This window comes from Pelophylax lessonae, assembly GCF_965119305.1.
Source record: "Pelophylax lessonae genome assembly, chromosome: 1".
In the NCBI taxonomy this organism is placed as follows: domain Eukaryota; kingdom Metazoa; phylum Chordata; class Amphibia; order Anura; family Ranidae; genus Pelophylax; species Pelophylax lessonae.
The window spans coordinates 624,462,769-624,489,309 of NC_138768.1; the positions used below are offsets into that span (position 1 = coordinate 624,462,769).

Sequence of the window (26,541 nt, forward strand, 5' to 3'; positions counted from 1 at the left end):
TGAGAGACCTCACAGCCAAGAATAGGTAAACTTTGTGATATTCAGCATTGGCAGTAACCCTGTTAACACCTCCAAACATCTGTTATGGAGTAACATAACACATGGTATAGAGTCGGAGCTGTCAAAGCCAATAGTAAATAACAGCACTGGATAGAAAATTCAGCTGCTCAATTCTCCCGAAGAAGAAGACAGCAAAACATGTGGAGAAATGTAAACTGTTGTATATTGATTATTGTAATTTGTATAGACTATTAAGTATTTCACTAGAGGTGATAAATAAGAGATATTACAGTAGTTTCCCCTTTAGCCCATAAGGAGGGATGCTAATTATACCCAACATGTTCTCTACATATATGATGGTTTTCAAATAATTTATCCACAATAAAATATGAATGCATTTTAAATATATACAGTATCTCACAAAAGTGAGTACACCCCTAGCATTTTTGTAAATTTTTCATTATATTTTTTCATGTGACAACACTGAAGAAATGACACTTTGCTAAAATGTAAAGTATTGAGTGCACAGCTCGTATAACAGTGTAAATTTCCTGTTCCCACAAAATAACTCAACAAACAGCCATTAATATCAGAACCGCTGGCAACAAAAGTGAGTACAAACCTAAGTTAAAATGTCCAAATTGGGCCCAAAGTGTCAATATTTTGTGTGGCCATCATTATTTTCCAGCACTGCCTTAACCCTCTTCCAGAGCTTCACAGGTTGCCACTGGAGTCCTCTTCCACTCCTCCATGACAACATCATAGATCTGGTTGATGTTAGAAACCTTGTGCTCCTCCACCTTTCGTTTGAGGATGCCCCACAGATGCTCAATAGGGTTTAGGTCTGGAGACACGCTTGGCCAGTCCATCGCATTTACCCTCAGCTTCTTTAGCAAGGCAGTGGTTGTCTTGGATGTGTTTTTTGGGTCGTTATCATATTAGAATATTGCCCTGCGTCCCAGTCTCCGAAGAGAGGGGATCATGCTCTGCTTCAGTATGTCACAGTACATGTTGGCATTCATGGTTCCCTCAATGAACTGAAACTCCCCACTGCCGGCAGCACTCATGCAGCCCCAGACCATGACACTCCCACCACCATGCTTGACTGTAGGCAAGACACACTTGTCTTTGTACTCCTTATTTGGTTGCTGCCACACATGCTTGACACCATCTGAAACAAATAATTTGATCTTGGTCTCATCAGACCACAGGACATGGTTCCAGTAATCCATGTCATTAGTGTGCTTGTCTTCAGCAAACTGTTTACGGGCTTTCTTGTGCATCATCTTTATAAGAGGCTTCCTTATGGGATGACAGCCATGCAGACCAGTTTGATGCAGTGTGTGGCAAATGGTTTGAGCAGTGACAGGCTGACCCTCCCCACCCCTTCAACCTTTGTAGCAATGCTGGCAGCATTCATACATCTATTTCCCAAAGACAACCTCTGGATATGACGCTGAGCACGTGCACTCAACTTCTTTGGTCGACCATGGCGAGGCCTGTTCTGAGTGGAACCTGTCCTGTTAAACCGCTGTATGATCATGGCCAACATTCTGCAGCTCAGTTTCAGGGTCTTGGCAATCTTCTTATAGCTTAGGCCATCTTTATGTAGAGCAACAATTCTTTTTTTCATATCCTTAGATAGTTCTTTGCCATGAGGTGCCATGTTGAACTTCCAATGACCAGCATTAGATAATGAGAGCAATAACACCAAATTTAACACACCTACTCCCCATTCACACCAGAGACCTTGTAACACTAACGAGTCACATGACGCGGGGGAGGGAAAATGCCTAATTGAGCCCAAATTGGACATTTTCACTTAGGGGTGTACTCACTTTTGTTTCCAGCGGTTTACACATTAATGGCTGTGTGTTGAGTTATTTTGAGGAAACAGCAAATTTACATTGTAGCAAAGTGTCATATCTTCAGTGTTGTCACATGAAAAGATATAATAAAATATTTAGAAAAATGTGAGGGGTGTACTCACTTTTGTGAGATACTGTATATTAATAATAAATAAATATATTCAGAAGAGCCCCCACTCTGAGGGACAATATTGCTTCCAATCCAACTGAGAAACCAGTATAACCAGTCATGTTTGGGAATCTGAAGGGTTTTTACCCATCTAGGAGATGCAATATTTGTCAGAATTCAAAGACCATTAAAAACCCTACATTTAAATCCAATGTTATTGAAAAAAATGTATTCTATCAAAAGCTTTATTTCATGTCACATAAAGGAGTTGTATATCTCCTAAATTGCAAATGTGGATTTCAATACGTGGGGAGAACTGTATGCACTCTTAATATAAGGGTGGGTGAACACTTTTCAAATATCCGCAAAGGTTTTGTGGGCCACAGCCTCTCCCAACATTTCTCTAGATGTCATCACAAAAATCCAGCTTCTCTGGAAGTGGTGGCCATAGAGAAATATATTACACACTGGTGAGGAAGTAATCTAAGGAGAACTATCTCAAGAAGGGAACCTCAGTGGATTTTTGACCTAAAAAGCTATAGGCCTTTTGGCCTTAATGTGGAATAGGACATAAATGTCCATTTTATTAACAGCTAGCCCCTGGAATGAGAAGCTATTTTAATATCACATTACTTTACTTTTATATTCCTTCACATAACAAACACTTCTCTAAGAAGACTATTAGACATTAGCCCCCTCATTTAGCCAGTTTATATATATATATATATATATATATATTCATTTTTGTTAAAGGACGGTCCCTACATGTTTTTAGGCATTTTAGTATAGCAATAGTGGTGTTTTAGATATATTATGGCACTAATGGGGAAAAATAACCATAACTCTGTTTTGGTTCATATCATAAAAAATAGTTAGAAGAATATGTATATTGGATAGTCCTTTAATAATTATTTAATAACTTTTTAACGTTTTTTATATATTTGATGTTGGATACTTTTATATGTACAGAACTTGCTCGATTGAATGCAAAGAACCATATATTTTCCGTAGAAATTAGGATCACCATTACAAAATATATATATATATATATATATATATATATATATATATATATATATATATCTAAAGTAAAATACGAAAAGATTTTATAATAAAATATATATTTTTAATGATATATGATAAATTTATTATCTATATTTATTTTTATTTTATATATTTTTGGTCCCTCTACTAATAATAATTTTATTGGATATTTTTAGGAGTATAAAATGTGGTGAAAATTTTAGAATTCTGAGAAAATCGTTTTCCAAAACAAATTTTTATATATATTATTCATTTTTTTAACTTTTAAGTTCAAATCCTATCGGTGTCTTTTGTTGTCTAACTGATACCTTTACATCTCTAGACATCTCTTTACATCTCTAGACAAGATTATAAATAGATTCCCGTTTTGATAAGATCTCTCTTTGTCAGACTTCGTTTTCTGAAAAGTTTCTATAACAAACATTTTTAATAAGACTGCTCAGATGTTTATCTTTTGCCAGGTCCTAGGCATTGATAGTGTGTTACATTAGGCGATCCTGGTGGTATAGGTTTTAATTATGTGGACGAAAGTAATGTCTTTCCGACCCCCGGGGGTTCTTTCCACTCCGCCGGAAGTTCTCCTCCTCCGTTGTATAAACATTGAGCGACTGAAGGCGCGCTAAACTCCATTCCCAGTTGACGTCTGTAAGAAGGGGAAACGCGTCGGACGGAGTAGACAGCGCCTGTCACTTCACACGGCCCTGATTGCTATCACCGTGTTCCATTTGCTTTCATTTCACGGCTTGGATGTAAGTATAATTTTTAACTAATAAACGGAAATTGTTATGAAGGTAATGCACATATTAGTTCCCTTTTTTTATGCACACATCATGCTCCTCATCATCTATGGAGTTCATCAGCTGTTTTGTCATAGATGCAAGTTTGGGAATCTGATCAGAAGGGGATCATCACCTTGCACTGGAAAGTTTGGTTATTTATTGCTGCTAATCCGCAGCCTTTTGTTAAGCGGCCATTAACTTATTCCACACTTCATTCCAATTAGTTCACTCTATGTCACTGGCAGTGAAACCTCTCCTTTTTATTTACACATGGGATTGCACTTTTTTTCTCTATCAATTTTTCCAAATAGCTTGTTTATGTTATTTAACACAATTGACACAATGTTTAGAAGTGTTTAATCACATATCATTTGTGTTCATATCAGGGCTGTGGAGTCGGAGTCGAGGAGTCGGAGGAAATTTTGGGTACCTGGAGACGGAGTCGGTAAACAATGCACCGACTCCGACTCTTACTCCTACTAAATTTAGATTGGAATTTAAAAAAAAGCAAGTTTAAATGTCCCATTTCACAAAAAGTTATAACTAATGACTTAGTATAAGGAAACTTATAATTGAGGAGGCCAAATGTAAAAAGAAGAACTACAGAAAGTACTGAAAGGACGTTTTGTCTTCCTTAAAATGGATGCATGCACACGTCACAGAGTCAATTATTTTGCTATTAATGTTAGATTTGTGGATGAAAATAACAAAACAATAACACGGACCCTCGGATTAAAGGACATTCAGGCACATCACACCAGTGATTACCTTCAGAAGTTAGTGGAGGGTGTTCTAGAAGATTTTGAAATTACAAAGAAACAGATTTTATGTGTTGTGACAGATAACGCTTCTAACATGTTGAGCACAATTGAGAAGAACGCAGATGAAGAAGGTAACAAACAGATATTAGAGTTAGAGGAAGACAGCTCTGCAAGTATCGGAGAAAGTTTAGAAACTGAAGAGAATGCTGACATTTTTTTAGACAACTTTGTTGAAGAAGCATTGAAGCTTGCTACTATTCATCATATGCGATGTGCTGTTCATACACTGCAACTTGCCATAAGAGATGGATTAAAAGATCGCCATGCAGCTACACTAATTGGCAAATTACGGCAAGTAACTGTTGCAGCCAGGGCCCCGAAAACAGATGCAATTTTTAAAAGACGAGCAGGAAAAGGAGCCATTTTGGATCAAACAACTCGCTGGGGAAGCACTTATTTAATGGTGAAGCGTTTGCTTGAACTTAAAGACATCATAGAAGAAATGGACAATGAAAATCTTGCATTAACTGAAAGCCAGTGGACACAAACAAAAGAGCTGGAGAACCTTCTTTCTCACCCCTTCACTGTCACCAAGAGGTTACAATGTGACGATCTAACCCCGGGTAAATTCCTCTTGGAATGGAAGAGCCTGTTATATCGCCTGAACAAAAATGGAGGGTTAATAGCTGAGGGCATTGCATCTTCAATGATGAAAAGAGAGAGTCTTTTGCTGGAAAATGAAATCTTGTTAGCGGCTATTTATGTCGACCCAATGAGCCGACTTTTGTTGAACAGTGAACAGACTGCTACTGGGAAAAAGGCCCTCTATGATGTAGCAGTTCCCATGAAGGGATTACGACCTGAAATACCTCCACAGGATGAAGTTCTTTTAAGCAATAGTGGTAACTCAGGATCATCTTCTTCGAAGAATAAGACTTTGATTCCTTCTTGGACAAAATGGAAGTTGCTAAAGGAAAGCAACGTCGCATAAATGTCCAAATAAAAAAATTCCAACAGGAGTTTTATAAAGCACTAAAAGAAGTTGAAAAGTATGATTGCTCATCAAAACGTACTGTTGAAGAAGCCATCCTTGTTTATCCAGAGATCATTAGTGATGTGGCCAGAATAGTTACTGCAATACCACCCACCCAAGCAGTGTTAATTTTGTCGACTAAAACCGACTAAAACGTTTTCGTCGACTAACGCAATTCAGATGACTAAAATACGACTAAAACTAAAATGGCATTTTAGTCTTAAGACTAAAATACGACTAAAACTAAAATGGCATTTTAGTCAAAAGACTATAACTAAAACTAAATTGAAATTTGCTGCCAAAAATTAACACTGGTGCATGCTCAAAGCATAAATAATAACATATTAGATTTTTCACTCCAGGACCAGCAGTAGTATATAATGAGTTTGGAAATTGTAGAGAAATGCTTAAATAATGCATTACAAATTACAATTGAACTACACCCATTCCATTATAGATGACTAAAATGAGTTTTAGTCGACTAAAATGTAGGGCGTTTTAGTCGACTAAAATGTACTGGAGTTTTAGTCGACTAAATACGACTAAAACTAAAACACTTGCAGAAGACTAAAATAGGACTAAAACTAAAATGCCATTTTAGTCCTAAGACTAAGACTAAAACTAAATTGAAATTTGCTGCCAAAATTAACACTGCACCCAAGTCAGTGTCAAAAGATTAATACATATTAATACAGAGGAGTCGGAGTCGGGGAGTCGGAATCGGAAGTACAAAAAACGGAGGAGTCGGAGTCGGAACATTTATCTACCGACTCCACAGCCCTGGTTCATATGTATTTACTTCACATCCGGTATACAAAAATCGTACAATCTGGTATCGTATGAGAAAATTTTCTGTGTTTGTCTCTTCGGATAATTTCACATGAACTGTTTTGATCGGCTCAAAAAGCTGTGTACTAATGATCAGATTATCGAGCGATCAATTCTAAAGCGGTATTTTTCGTACATTTGTCTGATCATGTTTACGGCCTTAAATATGTCCTTTTTATTGTTTGTAGGATGGATTCTTATCCCAAGCATGTTTAAAATCACTTACAGTAGTTTGCCTCACTAACTCTGCTAAAAGTCTGTTCCACTCATCCACTACTCTTTCGATAAAATAATACTTTAATCTAGGTTAGGTTTGAAGGTTTTTCTACTGTTAGATTGCAGTCATGGCCCTGTGTTCCTCATCTTAGCTTTATATTAAAAATTCTGTCCTCCTGAGCTTTATTTACACCCTTATTGTTTTAACCACATGCGGACCGCCCCATGCTCATATACGGGGATTGGACGGCAGCTCTGCACCGGATCAGGTACATGTACATGATCCAGCATTTCCGGGTAGAGGGTGCACAAGCTCACCGCCCCAGCTGCGCTGCGATTCAGTGCAGCACAAGTTAGTCAGCAAGTCCCAGCCAAATGATTTATGGTCGGAACCTGCTGATTGGCTTAGCGAATCACAGTATACAGCCCTGTCTTTACTAATAACACAAGGCTCTGTACATACAGCAGCGATGTGGCTGTTTGTTTTCCTGCAAAGCAGGAAGAAAAATCATCCACATTGAGTAGTAAAAGCAGCACATAACACATACATTACACATTGTTAGGCATACAGTTAACACCCTGATTGCCCCTAGGTGTTAAACCCTTCCCAGCCAGTGTCCTTATTACAGTGAGAATGTACAGTATTAGCACTGATCACTATATTAGTGTCACTGGTGCTGTCAGTGTCAGTTAGTCAGTTCCCACCCAGTGTGAATTAGTGTCAGATTGCCTGCTGCACTATCACAGTCCCACTTTAAGTTGCTGATCACCGCCATTACTGGTAAAAAAAAAAAAAAAAAAATGAAAATTCCAGTATACATACCATAGATTGTAGGCGCTATAACTTTTACGCAAACCAAACAATATACACTTATTGGGATTTTTTTTTTTTACCAAAGTATAGCGGGATACATTTTGGTCTAAATTTATGAGGAAATTTGGTTTTTTTTTTTTTTTTTTTTTTTTATTGCATACGTTTCAGCCCCAGTTCACACTTGTGCGTGTGCGGGGTTCGCATGTAATGTCGGAGCGCACTGCTCCGACATTATATGCGATCGGCTGTGCGGTGCGAGTTTAGCCATACAGTTTGTATGGCTAAATTCGCACCGCACCCGCAGCAAACACGCACAGGGACCCTTTTTGGCAGCCGCATCAGGATCGGATCGCACAGCGGTTCACACTCGTGCGATCCGATCCTGTGCGAACTGCACGATCGCACTGCGATATGCGATCAAACTGGGGGTGTCGTTAACAGTACATTGACACCCCCAGCGTATCACATATGGCAGTGTGAACTGCCGGGGGTGCGTGTGCGATGCGGGAACAGGCTGCGGATTCGCAGCCTTCCCGCATCGCATAAATGTGAACCGAGGCTTAAAGCACAAATTAAATTATTATTATTTTTTTTTTTTCAAAATGTTTTGTTTATATAATAAAAATAAAAAACCCAGTGGTGATTAAATACCACCAAAAGTAAGCTCTGTTTGTGTGAATGACATACATTTAATTTGTGTACAGTGTTGTATGACCACGTAATTACCAGTTAAAGTAGCGCAGAGACGAACAGCAAAAAGTGCCCTAATCATAAAGGGGGTAAAACCTTCTAAGTGGTTAAAGGTTTCAGCCATGTTTGGCTTTTTCTTATGTACTCTAGGCTGTACATATTAAGTACCTCTAGTCTCTCCTAATATGTTTTATCTGCCATGCCATTTTGGTTCCCATTTCTGGACTCAATCGATCATATCAATATAGTTACAAAGTTACATAGTAGTTAAGGTTGAATAAAGACAATAGTCCATCCAGTTCAACCTGTGTAGGTGTGTGTGGCCATAATCATCTCTCATACCCCTTAATGTTCTGATCCTTGAGATGTATGTCCAAGAGTCTTTTGAAAGTAGCCATACTTCCCGCAGAAACTACCTCTTGTGGTAGAGAATTCCACAATCTTGTGGCCCTAACAGTAAAGAACCCCCTGCGTTGCCTGAGGTTAAAACGCTTCTCCTCTAATCACATTGTATGTCCTCGCGTCCTCATGCAATCCTTGCGACTGAATAGCTTTTTTTCTATGATGAGATCACCATTGAGGTATTTGTAAATTGCTATCATGTCCCCTCTCAGACATCTCTTCTCCAGGGAGAATAAATTAAGCGATTGTAGACGCTCTTCATAATTAAGGTCCTCCAATCCCCTAATTAGTTTAGTTGCCCTTCTCTGGACTCTCTCCAGCTCCAACACATCCCTTCTGAGGACTGGCAACCAGAACTGGACAGAATACTCCAGATGCGGTCGGACCAGAGTTTTATAAAGTGGTAGGATTATAGTTTTATCTCTGGAATACATCCCCTTCTTTATGCATGCTAATATTCTGCCGTCTTTGGCAGCTGCCGCTTGACATTGCATGCTATTGCCTAGTCTATCCTCAACCAAGACTCTCAGATCTTTCTCCATTTTTGATTCCCCCAAAGGTTCCCCCCCTAAAGTGTATTGTGCTTTTATGTTTCTAGTCCCCAAGTGCAAAACCTTACACTTCTCCACATTAAACCTCATTTGCCATGTCGTTGCCCACTCTGTTATTTTGTCCAGGTCATTCTGTAGGATATCTGCCTCATGCTGTGCAGTTATTGCCCTGCCCAATTTTGTGTCATCTGCAAAAACTGATTTAGAACTACTGAACCCATCCTCAATGCTGTTTATGAATAAATTGAACAGGGTCGGTCCCAGGACTGAGCCTTGGGGGACCCCACTTACCACCCCAAACCAGTCTGAGTATGCGCTATTTATTACCACTCTTTGGACACGCCCTTTTTGTCAGTTCCGTATCCAAGAGCAGACCTTGTGGTCGATGCCTGTAGAACTTATTTTATAAATTAAGCGCTTGTGGGGAACTGTATCAAACGCCTTAGCGAAATCCAGGCACACCACATCCACTGGTCTCCCCCTATCTAGCTCACTTCCTCATAGAATGTTAACAGATTGGTTTGACAAGAACGCCCATATGTAAACCCGTGCTGATTACTGCTGATTATATATTTTTGAGAGTAATGTTATTCAGTGGAACTTGTTATTAGTCCTTGTCCTTTAACCTTCTTTAGACACACAGAAGAGCTAATATCACATTCATATCATTATATGCAAGCACCAAACAAAATGAATTACATGGTAGAGATACAAGAATACTGGATGCCTGTACGAAAGTATATGGGCCCTTTCACACGGGCGCTCCATATGTCCGCAAATCATCCTATTTTTTTGCGGATGATTTGCGGACATAATGTAAGTCTATGGCATTGCGGATGTCAGCGGAATACCATCCGCTGACATCCGATTTTCTTCCTGTCAGTTCTGTTCCGTTTTTTGAACTGAACAAAACCCTATTTTTGTTCCGTTCAAAAAAACGGAAAGGAAGGAAAATCGGATGTCAGCGGTGTCATCCGCTGACATCCGCAAACCCCCATAGACTTACATTATGTCCGTATATCATCCGCAAACGGATGGGATGATATGAGGGCATACGGAGCGGATGACAGAAATGTCATCCGCTCCGTGGAAAAAAAAAAAAAAGGACCGCAGCGGAGCTCTCACACGGTGCGGCCGTGTGAAAGAGCCCTAAATGGCAAAAAGCACATGAACTGTGTGGCAATGGTGCAATACACAACATCTACAAAGTAAAAACAATGTAATAATCAGACATGTTACTTATAGGGCTATTTAAAGCAGTACAAAGTATATAGATTATTGCACTTCACACAGTCATGGTGCTTTACACTTCCTTATGAAATATACCAGCATAGTGAGAAAACATATAAAGATTTAAAATATTTAAATAGTTGTATTTTATGAACCAAAAGAGAGTTGTTACCCTCCACTAAGACAAACACCTTGAAAAATAATAATGTAGCAATTCCAATACTGGAAAAGAAAGTACAGGTAATCTCAATCGCTAAAATCTTTTTTTTTTTTTTTCTCAAAGAAGTTTGTTAGAAACAGAAAGAGCAAACAGAACAAACAATACAGGTTGCAGATAATACATTGCCATAGCCATATTGATAAACAATCACAGTTCACCATTAAAAATGTATATAGTTTACCCTCAATGCGTAACCACTGTACTACAGAATAGGGCTAACATAGCAGTACATACACAAGTAGTTATTCATTAGTATCCATAGCGACTACTGTATATTAACAACTTCAGCCCCAGAAGGTTTTACCCCTTAATGATCAGGCCATTTTTTGCGATACGGCACTGCATGCGAAGTTGTGCCCAAATAAATTGATGTCCTTTATTTCCAACAATAGAGCTTTCTTTTGGTGGCATTTGATCACCTCTGCGGTTTTTATTTTTTGCGCTATAAACAAAAAAAGCCGACAATATTTTTTTACCTTCTTGCTATAAAACATTCCCAATAAAAAATCAAATTTCTTTATCAGTTTAGGCCAATTTGTATTCTGCTACATATTTTTGTTATAAAAATCCCAGAAAGCGTATATTAATTGGATTGCGCAAATGTTAAAGCATCTACAAACTATGGAATAGATTTATGGTCTTTTAATTTTTTTATTGTTTTTATTGGTAATAGCGGCAATCACCGATTCTCAGCGGGACTGCGACATTGCGACGGACAAATCTGACACTAAGTGACACTTTGTGGGGACCAGTGATACCAATACAGTGATCAGTGCTAAATAATATGCACTGTTACTGTATAAATGACACTGGCAGGGAAGGGGTTAACATCAGGGGCGATCAAGGGGTTAAGTGTGTTCCTAAGGAGTGTTTTCTAACTGTACTAGGACTTGACTGACTGGAGAGATTGGTGTTCCTGATTACTATGAACACACGATCTCTCCCTACTTGTCTGATAGAACAGCTGTCTTAGGCAGTCGGGTGTTCTGTCAGTCTCCTGAACAATCGCGGGAGGCCGGCGGCGATCGCGCCCCCCCTAGAAGCTTAAGGCAAAATCACGTATATGTAAGTGATTTTGCGCTTAAGGGCTGCCCTGCTGCAGTATATGTACGGTGGGCGGTCTTTAAGTAGTTAAAGAAGGAGTCTGTCCAAGACCAGGTCTACTAGAGAGATCCTAAGAGACCATGGGGAACATAATTTGTAAAACCTCCTGGACGTCCTCTTTTCCAAACACAGGATAAACCCCATTTGGGCAGTCAATTCTTTTAATGTAGGAGGCTTAGCTGTCTTCAAATGCCGGAAAATAAGCTTACGGGCCTGCAAAAGGGCTCTGGCAATCGCCTGCTTAGGATTACCTTCAACTGGAAGGTCATCCAGAAAACCTAATATACAAAGTTTAGGGTCCTCCTGGATGTTGACCTGGAATTATTTATTGATGGTAATAAAAACACCTGCTCAGTGGAGATTTAGCTTAGGACAGCGCCATAGAAGGTGAATTAGTTCTCCATGATCCCTAGAGAATCTAGGACTCTCAGAGTCCTCTCTTACTCCCATTTTAAATAATCTTGCAGGCGTAAGGTCAGGATAATATATAGCTGAGACAGGCATTGTGCTGCATTAAGAAAACACATCTGTACTGCTTGTAGGGCCACATATAGAGGGGTCAGAGCACATCAGGGTGGTCATGGGCTCTATGACAATGGCAAATACAAGAGGGGACAATGGGTACCCCTGGCGGGTACCTCTTTATAGGGGAAAGGGCATAGAAATATGGCCTGCTGCTTCAGGAGAACTATATAGCTATTGGATCCAGTAAAGAAATGTGGCTCCAAAACCAAATTTGCCCATGGTTGCCCAGAGGTACTGCTACTCAATGCTGTTGAAGGCCTTATGGGCGTTCAATGAAGCAATGCCCTATCTCCTACATTATCCACTTCAGACTGTATATTTAGGTATAACCTGCATAGATTGATGGCGGTTAATTTCTGAGGCATAAAGCTAGATTGGTCCAAGTGAATAATGGAGGAGATGACCTTGTTAAGCCTCTGGGCCAGTACTTTGGCTAAGATTTTAATATAACTCTGTAAAAGAGAGATAGGCCTGTAGAAGCCCGGGTCCAGCAGGACTTTACCAGGTTTTAATAATAGGACAATGCTGGCCTTATACATGTACTCAGGGAGGCATTGGTGTTCTCTGACTGCGTTAAGCACTTTACGTAAGTGTGGTAAAATGACATATTCATACTGCTTATGCACCTCAATTGGAAGGCCATCATCCCTAGGAGCTTTAGAATTGGGAAAGGAGTTAGTTGCCATTTGTAGTTCCTCTAGAGTTATAGGGGAGTCCAATGGTTGCTTTTGGGAATTAGATAGGCAGGGTAACTATCCCTTGCAAGAATTCCTGCAGAGCTGCGGTAGAGTACCCCCATTTAGAACAGTACAGGTCGGAGTAGGATAACACCAGCTCCTGCATAATTTGGGTTGGGGTATTTATCAACTTCCCCATTTGGGTACAAAGTGCCCCAATGGAAGGAGACGTCTGGTATGACTGCACCATTTTAGCCAATAAACAGCCTGTCTGTTACCCTTCTTCATAGAAAACCAATTTGTTTAAAAAGTTCTTCTTATCAGCTGGAGATGCAGTAATATAGTCTACAGCCTCTTGAGCAGCTATACAAGCTTCCCTAGAAGTATCCAATAGGTTGGCAATGAATTCAGCCTCCAGATGGTGCAGCCTGCTCTTTCTGTGCGCTCAGGTTTCTCTTCATGGCATTTATTTTGGCTATAAAAATACCCCTTAAAAATGCTTAAAAGGCATCCCAAGCAATAATTGGATCAGGGTGGTCAGCATGGTCCTGTCAAAAAAACTGAAATCTCAGCTGCTCTCTTATTATGAGAGGTAAAGAGGTTTAACCAAAAGGCGTTAAGCTTCCATGGGGCTCTTGGTAAGGTCGTGGCAGTTTTGGCATTTAAATGCACTAATGGTGGAGGAATGATCAGAGATACCTATAACCAAACATTGGATGTCATGTAATAGATGGGATGCAGGGGGCATCCATAAACATACATCGATTCTAGAAAAGGATAGGTGTGTTTTGGAGATGCATGAAAATTGCTTCTGCTGTGGGTTTTGGCGAAGCCATGGATCTAACCACCCCACTTCCACTATGAATTTCAATTTATGTCCCGCTGCAGGAGGCGGGTGTTTTTCTAAAGCAGGGTCTTAAAAGCAGTTAAGGTCTCCCACTAAAATTCGGGGGATCTCAGGGTTACCCAGCTAGTATGTCAGGAGTACTCTCAATATAGCAGAATTAAAGAGAGGCGGTACATATACGTAACGCCGCAAAAAAATTTCAGTTGAAATATTCTACATAGCGGAATCTCGTATCTCCCCTCGGAATCAATCAGTTTATGAAACACCCCCCCCCCCCCTCCCTTGGGTAAGATGTGTGGGTAGAATGGTACGTCCATCCCACCCAAAAGAAGTTCACACATGACAGAGTCCACATAAGCTTCAACTTGTTAATGTAATTTTAAAGTAATGTTACATCTATAGCTTTTAATAAAATGATACTAGGCAATTCTGCCAAGAAAATTCTCATGCAGGTACTTCCCTTTATAGGGGTACATTGCTCTGCTCCTGTTTCCTAATTGTTCCCCTGCATTGTCATCCTGTTCCACACTCTCACAATAGAGAATACAAGCGGCTGTGTCAACACACATAGCATAAGCATGTTCCACTTGTATAACGCATCAGGAAATCCACCCTAGTAGATAGTGAAACAGCTGCTACAGTCCATGCATTTAGACGGATATGCTGCAGAAGATCAGCAGCACTGATGGGTAAAAAAGGTGAAATATGTTTTACATTTAAAACACAAGGTAATTGTTTATTATACACAGAACTTAAGATGACTAATGTGATTTGATTGGGGTTTTCATCTATCCTTTACTTTAAAGCATATCTAAACTCAGAAACAAAAATGTAAAATTAAATTACATTTAGCTTTCCAATCTTTAGATGTGGTGGCAGGATTAGCTTTATTTTTTTCACTTAGTTATCCCGCCAGCAACACATTTCCTGCCTTAGGGTGGCTACACTTGCTACTCCACTGTATCTAAGAAGAAGCAAAGTAGCCATACTTAAAGTGATTGTAAATGATTACCTTGTAAAACAACCCATTTAGTTTAAAATAGAAATGAAAGGTAAAACATTTCTGTATAGATATAAAAAAACATAATAATTTTTAACTTTTTTTTTAAAGTTGATCACATTCCCTCTGTTCTCAGCTGCATAACAGCTGGAGGGAGGAGAAGCAGCAGCACACTGAGCTTCCCAGTGAAAGGCTGTACAGAGCAGGCATGTCAGGATAAGTCTGATCATTGGAGGAGAGCAGGCTGAGTTTGCAGCATAGCTAGATAACTGACCACACTGTGCTCTCATGCCTCGTGTGGTCAGTTTTTAATAAAAAAGCAGAGGGGTTGGCAGGAACAACAGGGATTTCACACAAAAGGAAGCAATGCAAAGAGAACACAATACATTTTCATACAAGTATATGGTAAAGCAGGAACCTATCAGGAATATGAAATGTTGGGGTAACAAACACTGTGCAAGCCATAGACAATTTGAATCCCTGCCAAACCGGCCAATACTTGAACCATGTATAGGCAGGCTGATTGTACCCAAGTTGATTGATCGATCAACTTGGGTACAACAGCCTATCAGATTTTTCATGTAAATATTGCCAATCACTGTGTGTTCTCCCAGCTCGGATGGCTCCCCCTGCTGGGAGAACAAAATAGCTACCATGGTTGCAGGAAAGAAAATTGAATTATCTATGGCTGGATTTACAGCTGCATTATCCTTCTGTAGAGGATAGAGTTAAATGTACTAGTAGATGTAGCTGGCATTTACACATGTAACTTACAAATTAAATTCTAACTTCAGCTAACCATTTTTAGGCAGTTATAGAAACAGTATTTCTCTTTTTGAGATAAAAGTTATAACTATAAAACTATAAAAAGCTGATCACTGTGAGCCCCTGTTAGTTCTAAATGGTTTGTTTTAACCCCCTAACTGCTACTTTGCCTGGACAGCTTGTTCTGTTAAACGAAGTTTAAAAATAACAGACATACTAGCAGGATTAACAGGTAATACAATTATGTTACATAGGAGACTCAGAAAAACAAAGACATCTTTGTTATTGCTATTAGCAGACCGCATCTTATATATGTTTTGTGATTTTTTTTTTTCCATGGTTTTGTCCAATAATTTTTTTATCTTACCTTATATGCATCTTTTATGTTCAAAGGCTGTCCATACTCTGCCACATAGCCTACAATGCCCTTACTCCACTCCAAACGAATGCAATTATTTGAAGCCTCCTCTAGTGTTGTGCCTTCAGCTACATCAAACAGTCTGCTGACCAAAAACTTCTCATTGGAACTATCCTCGCACACTAAGAAAAGGGAGTATCGATCAGCAGATAGAAGTTCATTAATGTGTAAAAAGATTTTATGACAAAGGGCAGTAAGGTCTAAGTGACTTGATATATCTTTCACTAGTTCCAAAAGCCTTGAGCACCGATCGCTTGCAGTCGATATAATGGGGGGTTGCAGAGGCATCTGTTCCTTCTTTTCTGAATCGGCAAGAAACGTCAGCGTTCCCTCAGAGTCTTTAACCACGATGGGCCTAAGAGGCCGGTCAAACTCTGAAGCTGAAATCTTTCTTACTGGTGCCCCTTGGTTGGTGATTTCAGAAGAAGTGGCCTGCTGGTTATGTTCTGAATTGCCTTTGCCTCCTTCTTTTGATGCTGGTATTGTATGAACCCTTTCAGCAAACCATGCATTGACCATTTCTCTGAAAAGGAGAGAAAACTGATAAATATTTCACAACGCAGAAGCACGTGATTGATGTAAAGTGTCAGCATGAAATATTTAAAGTGATCATTAATCCCTTAACCTTTACAGAAAAGAACTTTGCTGCGATCCAATGCATGGCATTTGTACTATCTGTAATGTGGCTGGGGTCATTTTAACAATTAAGAAATAGAGTCTGTATTAAATACAACTGAATAAAACTGAGTTTCTCAGGCACATTTGTTGGCAAATATTACTGTGTTAAAAAAGACTCTTCTTCCAAAAAGCTGCTTACTAAAACATGTTTTTGAGCACTGAAAAATGAATAATATTTGGGGTACAAATTGACCAGTGCCAAAATTAAAAACAATTTACTCTCTAATCAATGTTTTCCATTATTTCCAATGGCATAGCTTCTTAGATTCCTATAGTTTCTATGATACATATTTGGCCCCTTAGAAGTTTTCAGGTTTTATCATGGAATATTAAGAGCCGGTTCACACTGGGGCGACTTGTCAGGCGACCTGGTCGCCTGACAAGTCGCCGTGGGTCGCCTGCCATAGATTAGCACAGGACCCGTTCTAATAGGAGCGACACAAGTCGCTCCGACTTAGAAAAAGGGTCCTGTATTACTTTGGGGCGACCTGGAGCGACCTGCATTGACTTCAATGATATGAAGTCCGTGCATGTCGCTCCGAGGTCGCGGTGCGCGTTGTGCACCGCGACTTCACAGGTCGCCCCGGCAAGTCGGGTCGCCCCTATGTGAACCGGCTCTAAATCTCCAGTGATTACATTTAGTCTGTAAACAGATAATGTGTATACAGGAAGATTTACAATTCAAACCAACTATTGAAAACCATATATCTTTCCCAATTATTTATTCCTGAATTTAGAGTGAAAAAGTAGAATGACACACATTTAAAAAATATCCAAAGATCCCAATAAGGGAGTAACTTTTAATACAGTGTCCCGTGTAATTGTGGTTATCATATAGATTAAAAAAGGATGTACGTCAAATCAAAAACTAGTCAGTAGTAACTTAAAGAAACCTAGGGGTTCCAGCATTTTAAATATCCTATTATTATATTTTTCTTGGGGTTTTTTTCCATCAATGGCTGGCAGAACATATAAACACTATAGTACAGCTAATAAACCAAATATTGCAGCGCTGCTAATAAATAAAAAAGCATATACATAAATAAGACATCAATATCCCTATGTGTCCTTGTGCAAACTGTGCAAAATTGTGCAAAATATATGTTGTGCAAAATCTCGCAAAATCACACAATAAATAATTAATCAATCAATCTTCATAGATTAAAAAAATAGAAAATCATACATTAAAAGTCCATATAGTGTCCATCAAGTGCAAAACATTTTATGATTTTATTTCAAAAAGAAAAAATTTATTTCAAAAAGAAAAATTATTTCAAAAAGAAAAATTAACACAGAGGAGATTTTTTTTTTATAGTACAGCTGCAAGCTGTTTGATTATTGGGAAGCCTATTGTGACACAGCAATTTCTGCTATGACTAATTGAAATCGAATTGGCAACAGTTATTTAGTGACCACAACTACTGCTTCAAAAGCTTCCCCTCCAAAATTTGAACATCAGAATCCACAGACATAAGTGTGTCAGATCAAATGTCCAAAAAAGTATTTGCTTTTGGTTTCCTAATTTGGATCTCTCAGTATTAAAGATAAGACTAAAGCAAGGTCCACCTGCCAATAACCAACACCGCAATTTGCCTAAAGCCCCGTACACACGTACCGATCGTCGGCCGACGGAACGTCCTACAAATGTTCGCGGCTGGTGTGTTTGTTGTTTTTCTGTAGAAAAGTGCTCCAAACTTGCCCAGGACATTTGTCTTCCGACAGAAAATGACGTCACTACGTTCCACGCACGTTCGCCGCTACAAAAGAGGAAGTGAGTGTTTGGCCGTGACCCTTCTGGGCATCTCGCGCTGATTTCGGTAGCATTTGTTTGGTTGACGACATTTCGCTATTTTCCGAGACATCGTTCGAGAATTTATTATGGCGACCGTGAATTCGTCCGTTGCTGTCGTTAGTGTTGGAGTTTTGGCTCTGAGACGACGTACGAGCAATAGGAAGAAGAAGCGGACCTCCTGGACGAAAAATTGGTTGCTTAACCGTGATCAATTTTCTCATATGTCCTTGCTGAGGGAGCTCCAGGAAAATAATCCTGATGACTTCAGGAATTATTTGAGGATGACGGATCCCATCTTTTACCGTCTTCTTGCCCTGGTGTCCCCCTATATTCTGAAGCAGGATACTTGTATGCGGCTTGCAATTACTCCTGAGCAAAGGTTAATTGCGACGTTGAGGTATCTTGCAACAGGGAGAAGCCTGCAGGATCTGAAGTTCACCACAGGCATCTCCCCCCAAGCACTGGGAGTCATCATCCCTGAGACCTGCTCTGCCATCATCAAGGTCTTGCAGAAGGACTATATCAAGGTATGTTTGATTTTTTACATTACATGTATTACTAGTTTCACCCGAATTATGATGTTTTTGGATGTACAGCAATTGACACAGGCCATTATTTGTAAACTACCCTCTGTCCGCATGCACATAGTAGTAAAGATGTAGATTATCTTTAACCATTTGTAAAATTACCCACTAACCACCCCACCATTCTCTCCTATGTGTCCCTAAACGCATTGCCTGTTAACAGTATTTTGAATTTGGGTCATTTTATTGCTTTCCCTCAAACAATTATTCCTTGGCCAATGTTTTAGTACCTAGTTAATGATTTATCTAAAATACATCAGTCCATCCATTCCCACCTATGATTCTGTATGTTTATGTAATGATGTTAAAACCTTCACTGACCACAAGCCCTAATTGATGTATAAATGCCCAGTTTTACTTACCCATCCCCCCACCCACATGCTAAATCTCAAAGTCAGCATATACCAAAGCTCAAGTTCAGAGGTCTTCAAACTATGGCCCACCAGTTGTTCACGAACTTCAATTTCCATCATGCCTAGTCATGTCTGTGAATGTGAGAGAATTACAAGGCCTCATGGGATGTGTAGTTCTGCAACAGCTGGAGGGCCGTAGTTTGTAAATCTCAGCTCTAGCTGGTGAGTATAATGGGCCATACACACTAGAAGATTGTCAGAACAATTTATCCTTCCGATTTACCAAAACCAAATAATATGAGGTCCAACAAACACTTTCAAATCCTATGCAATCTGGTAGGCCCTTGCACTACATAGAAAAGTTAAATCTGCACGAAAAAGTCTTCAGAGAATCTTCTAGTGTGTATGGCCCTTTACAATATAAGAACAATAGGAGGTTGAAAAGAAATGTATGTAGATGTTACATCCCCATATCCAAACCTTTGCCTTCCTGTTGTATATTTTTTTAGCAAGTTGCATAAGCATTTAACAGACAACTGTGTGTGTAATTAATAATGTGATGTGCTCAAGCACTAATTTTTTTTTTTTTTTTTTTTTTTATTTTTTCCCCACAGTTTCCTTCAAACGCAGAGCAATGGCTGGAGATTTCTGATCAATTTCTGGAGAAGTGGAATTTTCCCAATTGTGGGGGTGCTATTGATGGGAAGCACGTCCGCATTGTCCCCCCTCCGAATTCCGGCACATTTTATTATAATTATAAAGGTTTTTTTAGTATAGTCATGCTAGCCATAGTTAATGCAAACTATGAGTTTATTTTTTTGGATATTGGCAAAAATGGCCGCAATTCGGATGGGGGAGTTATTGATCAGACGGAGTTCGCTCGTCGTCTAAAGAACGGCACTCTGAACCTGCCATCCAGGGAGCAAACTGTTGAGGGTATGAGCTTTGTGTTTATCGCAGATGAGGCTTTTGCGCTTGGGGAGCATCTCATGAAGCCCTACCCTCAGAGGAACCTCACCCCAGACCAAAGGATTTACAACTACCGGTTGTCCAGAGCTCGCAGAGTTGTGGAGAATGCCTTCGGGATAATGGCCAACCGGTTCCGGATATTCCTGACGTCCATAAACCTGGCACTGTACAAAGTGGATAATGTGGTCTTGTGTTGCTGCATTTTGCACAACTTCCTACGCAGGAATGCACAAAATTATGTCTTGCAGCAACTGGATACTGACCCTGCTATGCCAGGTACAAGTGGAGAGGCCCAACCTTCTAACCAAGTGGAGTCCATGACGTCAATGGAAGTTGGACGGTCAGCATTGGCATCACACAGGGCCCGTCAGATCCGCCAGGAATATCTGGACTATTTCGTGGGGAGAGGAGCTGTGTCCTGGCAGCAATCACTGTCACACACCCATTAATCTTGTTAAAGATTGGACACACAAGATAAATGTCAGAGATATATTAGTTTTCAACACATTAAACAAAAATTGCAATGATTCTGTATTGTGGATTATAATCATTTGGGCACATATGCCAAACACAATTATTTGGGTTAATCATGTGTTATATATGTGTGACTTTGGAAGGGTTAATACATTCATCAGTGTGTTTCTTGACTGTAGTCTCTCACCAGCTGATCCAAAGTGATGATGGCCATGTGTTATTTTTTAGCCAGTGGTGTAAATACAAGGGCCTTCTGCACCCCACAAAATGTACACAAACCCTGTCACATTGAGAACTAGGTCACACCCAAGGTTCATCTAATGTCACCTTACATTGGTGTTCATTGTCCAGAAGTTGCCCATACTATATATTTCATATAATACATTAGGGTATTAACAAAGTACCTACACCTGTTATGTTGTGTTCATTTATGACATCCTTCTCACTGCCCACCAATGTTAGGATATGTCAGTGTTATGTGAAACTTGATCATTGTTCATCTCAAAGTGTTATATATATAGGTAATGGAAAGTGAACTAGAGCAACGAACAAGCAATACACTATAGATTACACTGATCTCCCTACACTGATTGCTACTGGCAATATCAATGCCATATTGAATCCTAGGACTGCTAGTACCTTGAGTGTTGAGTCACACTTATGCGATGCGGGAAGTCTGCGACTTTGCAGCCTTCCAGCATTGCATAAGGGTGACCCGCCACTTACTTTTTCCACAGGATTGTATTCCACAAGTGTTAAGCACTGTGCGATCCAATCCAGATACATCAGAAATAAAGGGTCATGTGCGACTTGTATGCGTGTTCAGTGCGAATGTAGCCATACAAAGTGTATGTCTCAATTCACACTGCACATCTGATGGCATGTAATATCGTAGCGCACTGCTCCTTTATTACATGCGATCAGATGTTCATGCGAAAATCAGCTATACAGTTTGTATGGCTCAATTCGCACTGCACTCGCACAAAAGTCGCACATGATGCATTTATTCAGCCGCATCAGGATAGGATCGCACAATCGTTCAAACTTGTGTGATCCGATCCTGTGTGAAATGTCAGATCGCACTGTGATATGCGTTAAAACTGGGGGTATCTTTAACATTTCATTGACACCTCCAGCAACTCGCATATGGCAGTGTCCAAAATGCTTTCATTAACATGTAAATATGTGAATAGGACAGCCATCATACATTTAGTGCTTCTTTACACAGCTTTAGACCTCGACCCCCCAACTAAAGTCTAATAAAGAATTGAACACACATTGTTGAATGTAAAAACGTTTTAGTATCAAACATTCACAGGGTTAGGGTTAGGGTTAGGGTTAGGGTTAGGGTTAGGGTGTTGTAAAGTGCTTTTCCCAAACTTGGGTACACTCTTTAACATCTGAGTGTAATTAAAATGCCCTAAAACATTCTTTAAAAATTGTAACATCAGGAACATCCCAATACAAACATTAAAAACCTAGTAAAATTGTGGCTTAAAATTTGCCAATCATGTCCACAAAATTGCGCATTTTGATTTGTAATGCCGTTGCAGTCTCCTTTATTTGTTCCAGGTCTGCGCAGCATTGGAGAGCCTCACGGGTCAATTTGGCTAATGTGCAACTATGTAAAACATGGTCTGTAAAAATTAAAAAAAAATGAGTCAATGTGAATGACCTACATGAGGTCATAATAATAGAGAAACATTTGGTGTCCAGGTAATCTTAAATTCCTCTCGAGTTAATACCTACCCTGTTCTTATGCTCTTTTGCCCTAGGCTCTTCTTCTTCCTCCTGTCCTCCTCCGATGCTGTTGCTGATGATTCTGCCGGTCTCCTGAGCTTACTATATATTCATTAGGGGTGTGAACGCATGATGACGTCATTGTGAGGGCATGGTTGTAATGTATATATATTAAGATGCAGAGACCAGAGACGGGCAGAATGCACGGCAACAGCATTGGAGGAGGACAGGAGGAAGAAGAAGAGCCTAGGGCAAAAGAGCAGACAACATAAGAGCAGAAGATTGGACAGCAGAAGAGTGGAGAGGAGAAGATCCAAAGAGCAGAGTGGAGAAGACCGGATGAAGATATTTAAGAACATTTCATAAACGTCTCCTGTCGTTATTCACATACACTTCCATTTATGTGGTTAATGTGTAGGGGTACTATGTACCCCATACCCATTCACATAGTGATTGGGGTCTGGGATCTGGGGGCCACCCTTTGTTAAAGGTTGCTTCCAAAGTCCTAGGAACCCCCTGTCCGCATGACCCCCCAAAACCACCAGACAGGGTTGTGGGGATGAGGCTCTTGTCCTCCTCTACATGGGAGTAAGGTGCTTTTGGGTGTGCGGTGCAGAGGCCCCCTGGCCCAAAGCAACAAAACCCCCCCATGTTGAGGGCATGTGTCCTGCTGTGGTCCAGGGGGTGTTTGGTCCGCTTGCTCGTTCTCTTTCCTGGCCTGACAAGCTGCATGCTTGTATAAGGGTCTGGTAGGGGTTTTGGGGGTAACCCACGCTGTCTTTTTGTTGTGGGCATACCCTCAAACTCAATACCACACACAAAAGGCCTGGTTGTGAACTTGGGGGGACACCCACGGTGGGTTGTTAAATTTTTGGGTGTAGTTCCCCCTCAAAAATCTTCACAACGCAAGTGGCCCCGCAAGTCAGAGCATCCTGATCCGACTTACGGTGCCACTTCCATTCAAATAAAGAGGCTCCCATAGGGAACTAGTGTTGTAAATTGGAGGCTAAAAATAACACTGATAAAAATCATTCTGAAAAAACCTACGTGGGCACACAATTGGCTCTTGGACACTTGGTCCTGGTTCCTCCACAGTTTCTGAACTGGCTTCCATGCTGCTTGGCACGTTGCCAGGAGATCGGGCTTCTGACCTGGCTGGGGATGCCACATCCTGGCATGATGCAACATCTGCAATGTAAATTTGTAAGGGAATACAAGAATATAAGGTTAAACAATCATTGCAAATACACATATTTCTATGATACCACTACACAAAAATCTGTGCCTACCAACCTTCATGTTGCTCTGATGTCTGGTCACTTGCTGGCTCCACCAGTATTATTTCTGGAATAATGTCTTCATCTACATAATACAAAACATTGGCCATATCATAAAAGTCACCAGAGGTACATTTGTTAGGACATGGTGCCCTGCTTGATAGCTCTTTTAGTAACAAATATGAAGACATGTACATGGTTATCTACGAAAAATATGGTACATTAATGTTTGACAGTGCATAGGAACCAATTACCTTTAGTGGAATCTGTGCCACCTTCTGTGCCCATGTCCTCCTCTTCTTCCTCCACTGCAGATGGAGCTGCCAAACCTCTCCTCCTCCTTTCCCACTGTTTGGCACGGAGTTTACGTTTTTCTCCTATTTAAAGGTTTGAATAATAATCTGTGATTAATAGGAATGTTTGCTGAGAAGATTCGTGCAGGAAAGAACGTTCGTTGCAACACAATACATATATTTTTCACTATGGCTTCCTGACTTTTAATGTCATATACTAAAACATCAACAATAGATCGATCAAATCACGACATGACAACTAAAATGAGTAATCTAACTTTTTACATAGACATTATAATCTAGACATGTTAATACAACATACACCAAATTATAAAAAACATATTGCATGATTAAAAAAATAAAGAAAAAATAAAACTTACTTTTTTTCAAAATCCGATGGATTTGGGAAAGCTGATCCTGCTCACGGTGTTTGAGGTCAGACCATCGTTTCCTAATCTGATCTTTCGATCGCTCGACACCGAATTTTCTGACCAAACAGGCCACCACCTTGTCCATGATGCCATCTTTCCTGGCATTGGGCCGCTCGTAATTTGCCAACTTTCCATCGTAATCCGTTTTTTCTAAAATGGAGACCATCTCCACCATTTCTGCCTTTGACATGGGTGTAGCCCTTGATTTTCGGGTGGCCCAATCACTTCGGCCCCCACTAATTGAGCTCCCAGATTGTTGAGACATGGTTCCTAATTAAACAATGATTATTCCACTGCCTCAGGTGTGAGTGTCGCATGTAGGCCTGATCTTCGGCACGTACACACCCCTGCACAAGCCCGCCACTGGAGGAGGAGTTGACGCCTGCGCTGTATTTAAAGGACGCCAGATCGTTCGGCCGACGATTCGCTAGCGGACATATCGAGAGTTGGAGCACGATCGAGCGGCGAATCACGACTTTTCCCCACAAACAAAGGTACTACTCTTTTAATAGAAAGTGTGTGTTTTGGGCCCTATACAGCTTTTATTAGGAATATCTTTATTATGTGCCAAAATACATGCTCTTTTAATATGTTTTGTGTTGTTTTGTGTCTTGCAGGCATATACTGTCCTGCAATATGGTGGACAATTTCACCACCCACAACTTTCTCATCAGTTTCATTGATGAGTTCAGGCAACTGCCCTGTTTGTGGCAAGTCAAGTCCGCAGATTATAAAAATCGAAAACTCAGAAAACAGGCCATGGAACATTTGGTGGCCTTCTACAAGCCCGTCTGTCCTGGGGCAAATTTTGATTATATCCGAAAAAAAATAAACAGCATTCGCACTGCCTACAGGCGGGAGTTAAAAAAAATTGAAGATTCCACCCAGTCTGGAGCAGGGGCACGGAATGTATATGTACCACGGCTGTGGTACTTTGATAACATGCGGTTCCTGGCAGACACCATGGAATCCAGGCCGTCAATTTCTACACTGCCTTCTACATCGGCAGAGGGCTCAGTGTCTGTAGATCCAAGCCAGGATGAGGATTTCCTGGAGGAGAGTTTTACTCAGGTATGGCATTTCACAATATATTGTCTGCTAAAATGTAATCATGTAACAAAATTATAAGCTAAACCATAATTGACCCTTTAGGTAAACGGGCATAGCAAGGGGTTGGCATGACAGGCAACCGCCAGGGGCGCAGGCCAAGGGGGGTGGGTCACAAAAACATTGGCATTGTTTTATTGTTTATTTGAACAATCCACTCAGCCTGCACACCCCAGAACCCCCAGTTTGCAGGCGGATTCATGCAGGTGTAAAACATTGAGAGCAGCTTCATGCAGGTGTAAAACATTGAGAGCTGCTTCATGCAGGTGTAAAACATTGAGAGCAGCTTCATGCAGGTGTAAAACATTGAGAGCAGCTGAGCCAAAAGACCAGGAGACTGAGACTGCCTCTCACTGCATCCCCAGCACACCTCTGGTCTTACAAACATTGCTGCATCCCCAGCACACCTCTGGTCCAAAGAAACACTGCTGTAGCCTCAGCATTCCTCTGGCTCAACCTTTTTTAATACAAAACTAACAGCTCCTGCAAATGATCCATCCATCCTTGCTTCCATGTCTCTGGTCTCTCACTCTGGGTCAGCAAGGCAGGTGGCTTCCTTATTCATGTTTCCCTGCACTGCTTCACCCTCAATGCCCTACATCAAGCCCTCTGCAAGTTCAGGCCCCTCTCTCTCTGCAACCCCCTCCTCTCTCTCTCACACCCCCTCTTTCTCTCCCTCTCTCTATCTCTCAACCCTCTCTTTCTTTTTCACACCTGAGACAATGATTGCCCACTAGAGAGCTCTACACTGGGCAAACAAGGGGCAAATTAGAAACTTTTAATGCCCTTTAATTTTTTTTTGGGGGGGTGGGTTACAGTTTTCCATTGATCTTGGGGGGGGGGGGGGTTGTTGCCAAATACAGCTCCTCAACAAGGGCACTGGAGACCCTAGATACGCCACTGTATGTAAAGTCTGCTATTTGTTCACAATAATATAACAATGACTTTTTATATACACTATA

General features: G+C 40.5%; 1 protein-coding gene across 7 annotated transcripts in view; it reads right to left on the reverse strand.

The window, feature by feature from the left end:
* The window catches only part of PDE5A (phosphodiesterase 5A), a 289,144-nt gene that overhangs the window by 225,376 nt on the left and 37,227 nt on the right, over positions 1-26,541 (reverse strand). For all 7 annotated transcript variants that reach the window (XM_082243705.1, XM_082243702.1, XM_082243701.1 and 4 more), the window contains exon 2: positions 15,831-16,404. In XM_082243705.1, the coding sequence (XP_082099831.1) occupies positions 15,831-16,404 (574 nt within the window). The remainder of the gene's footprint in view (positions 1-15,830; positions 16,405-26,541) is intronic.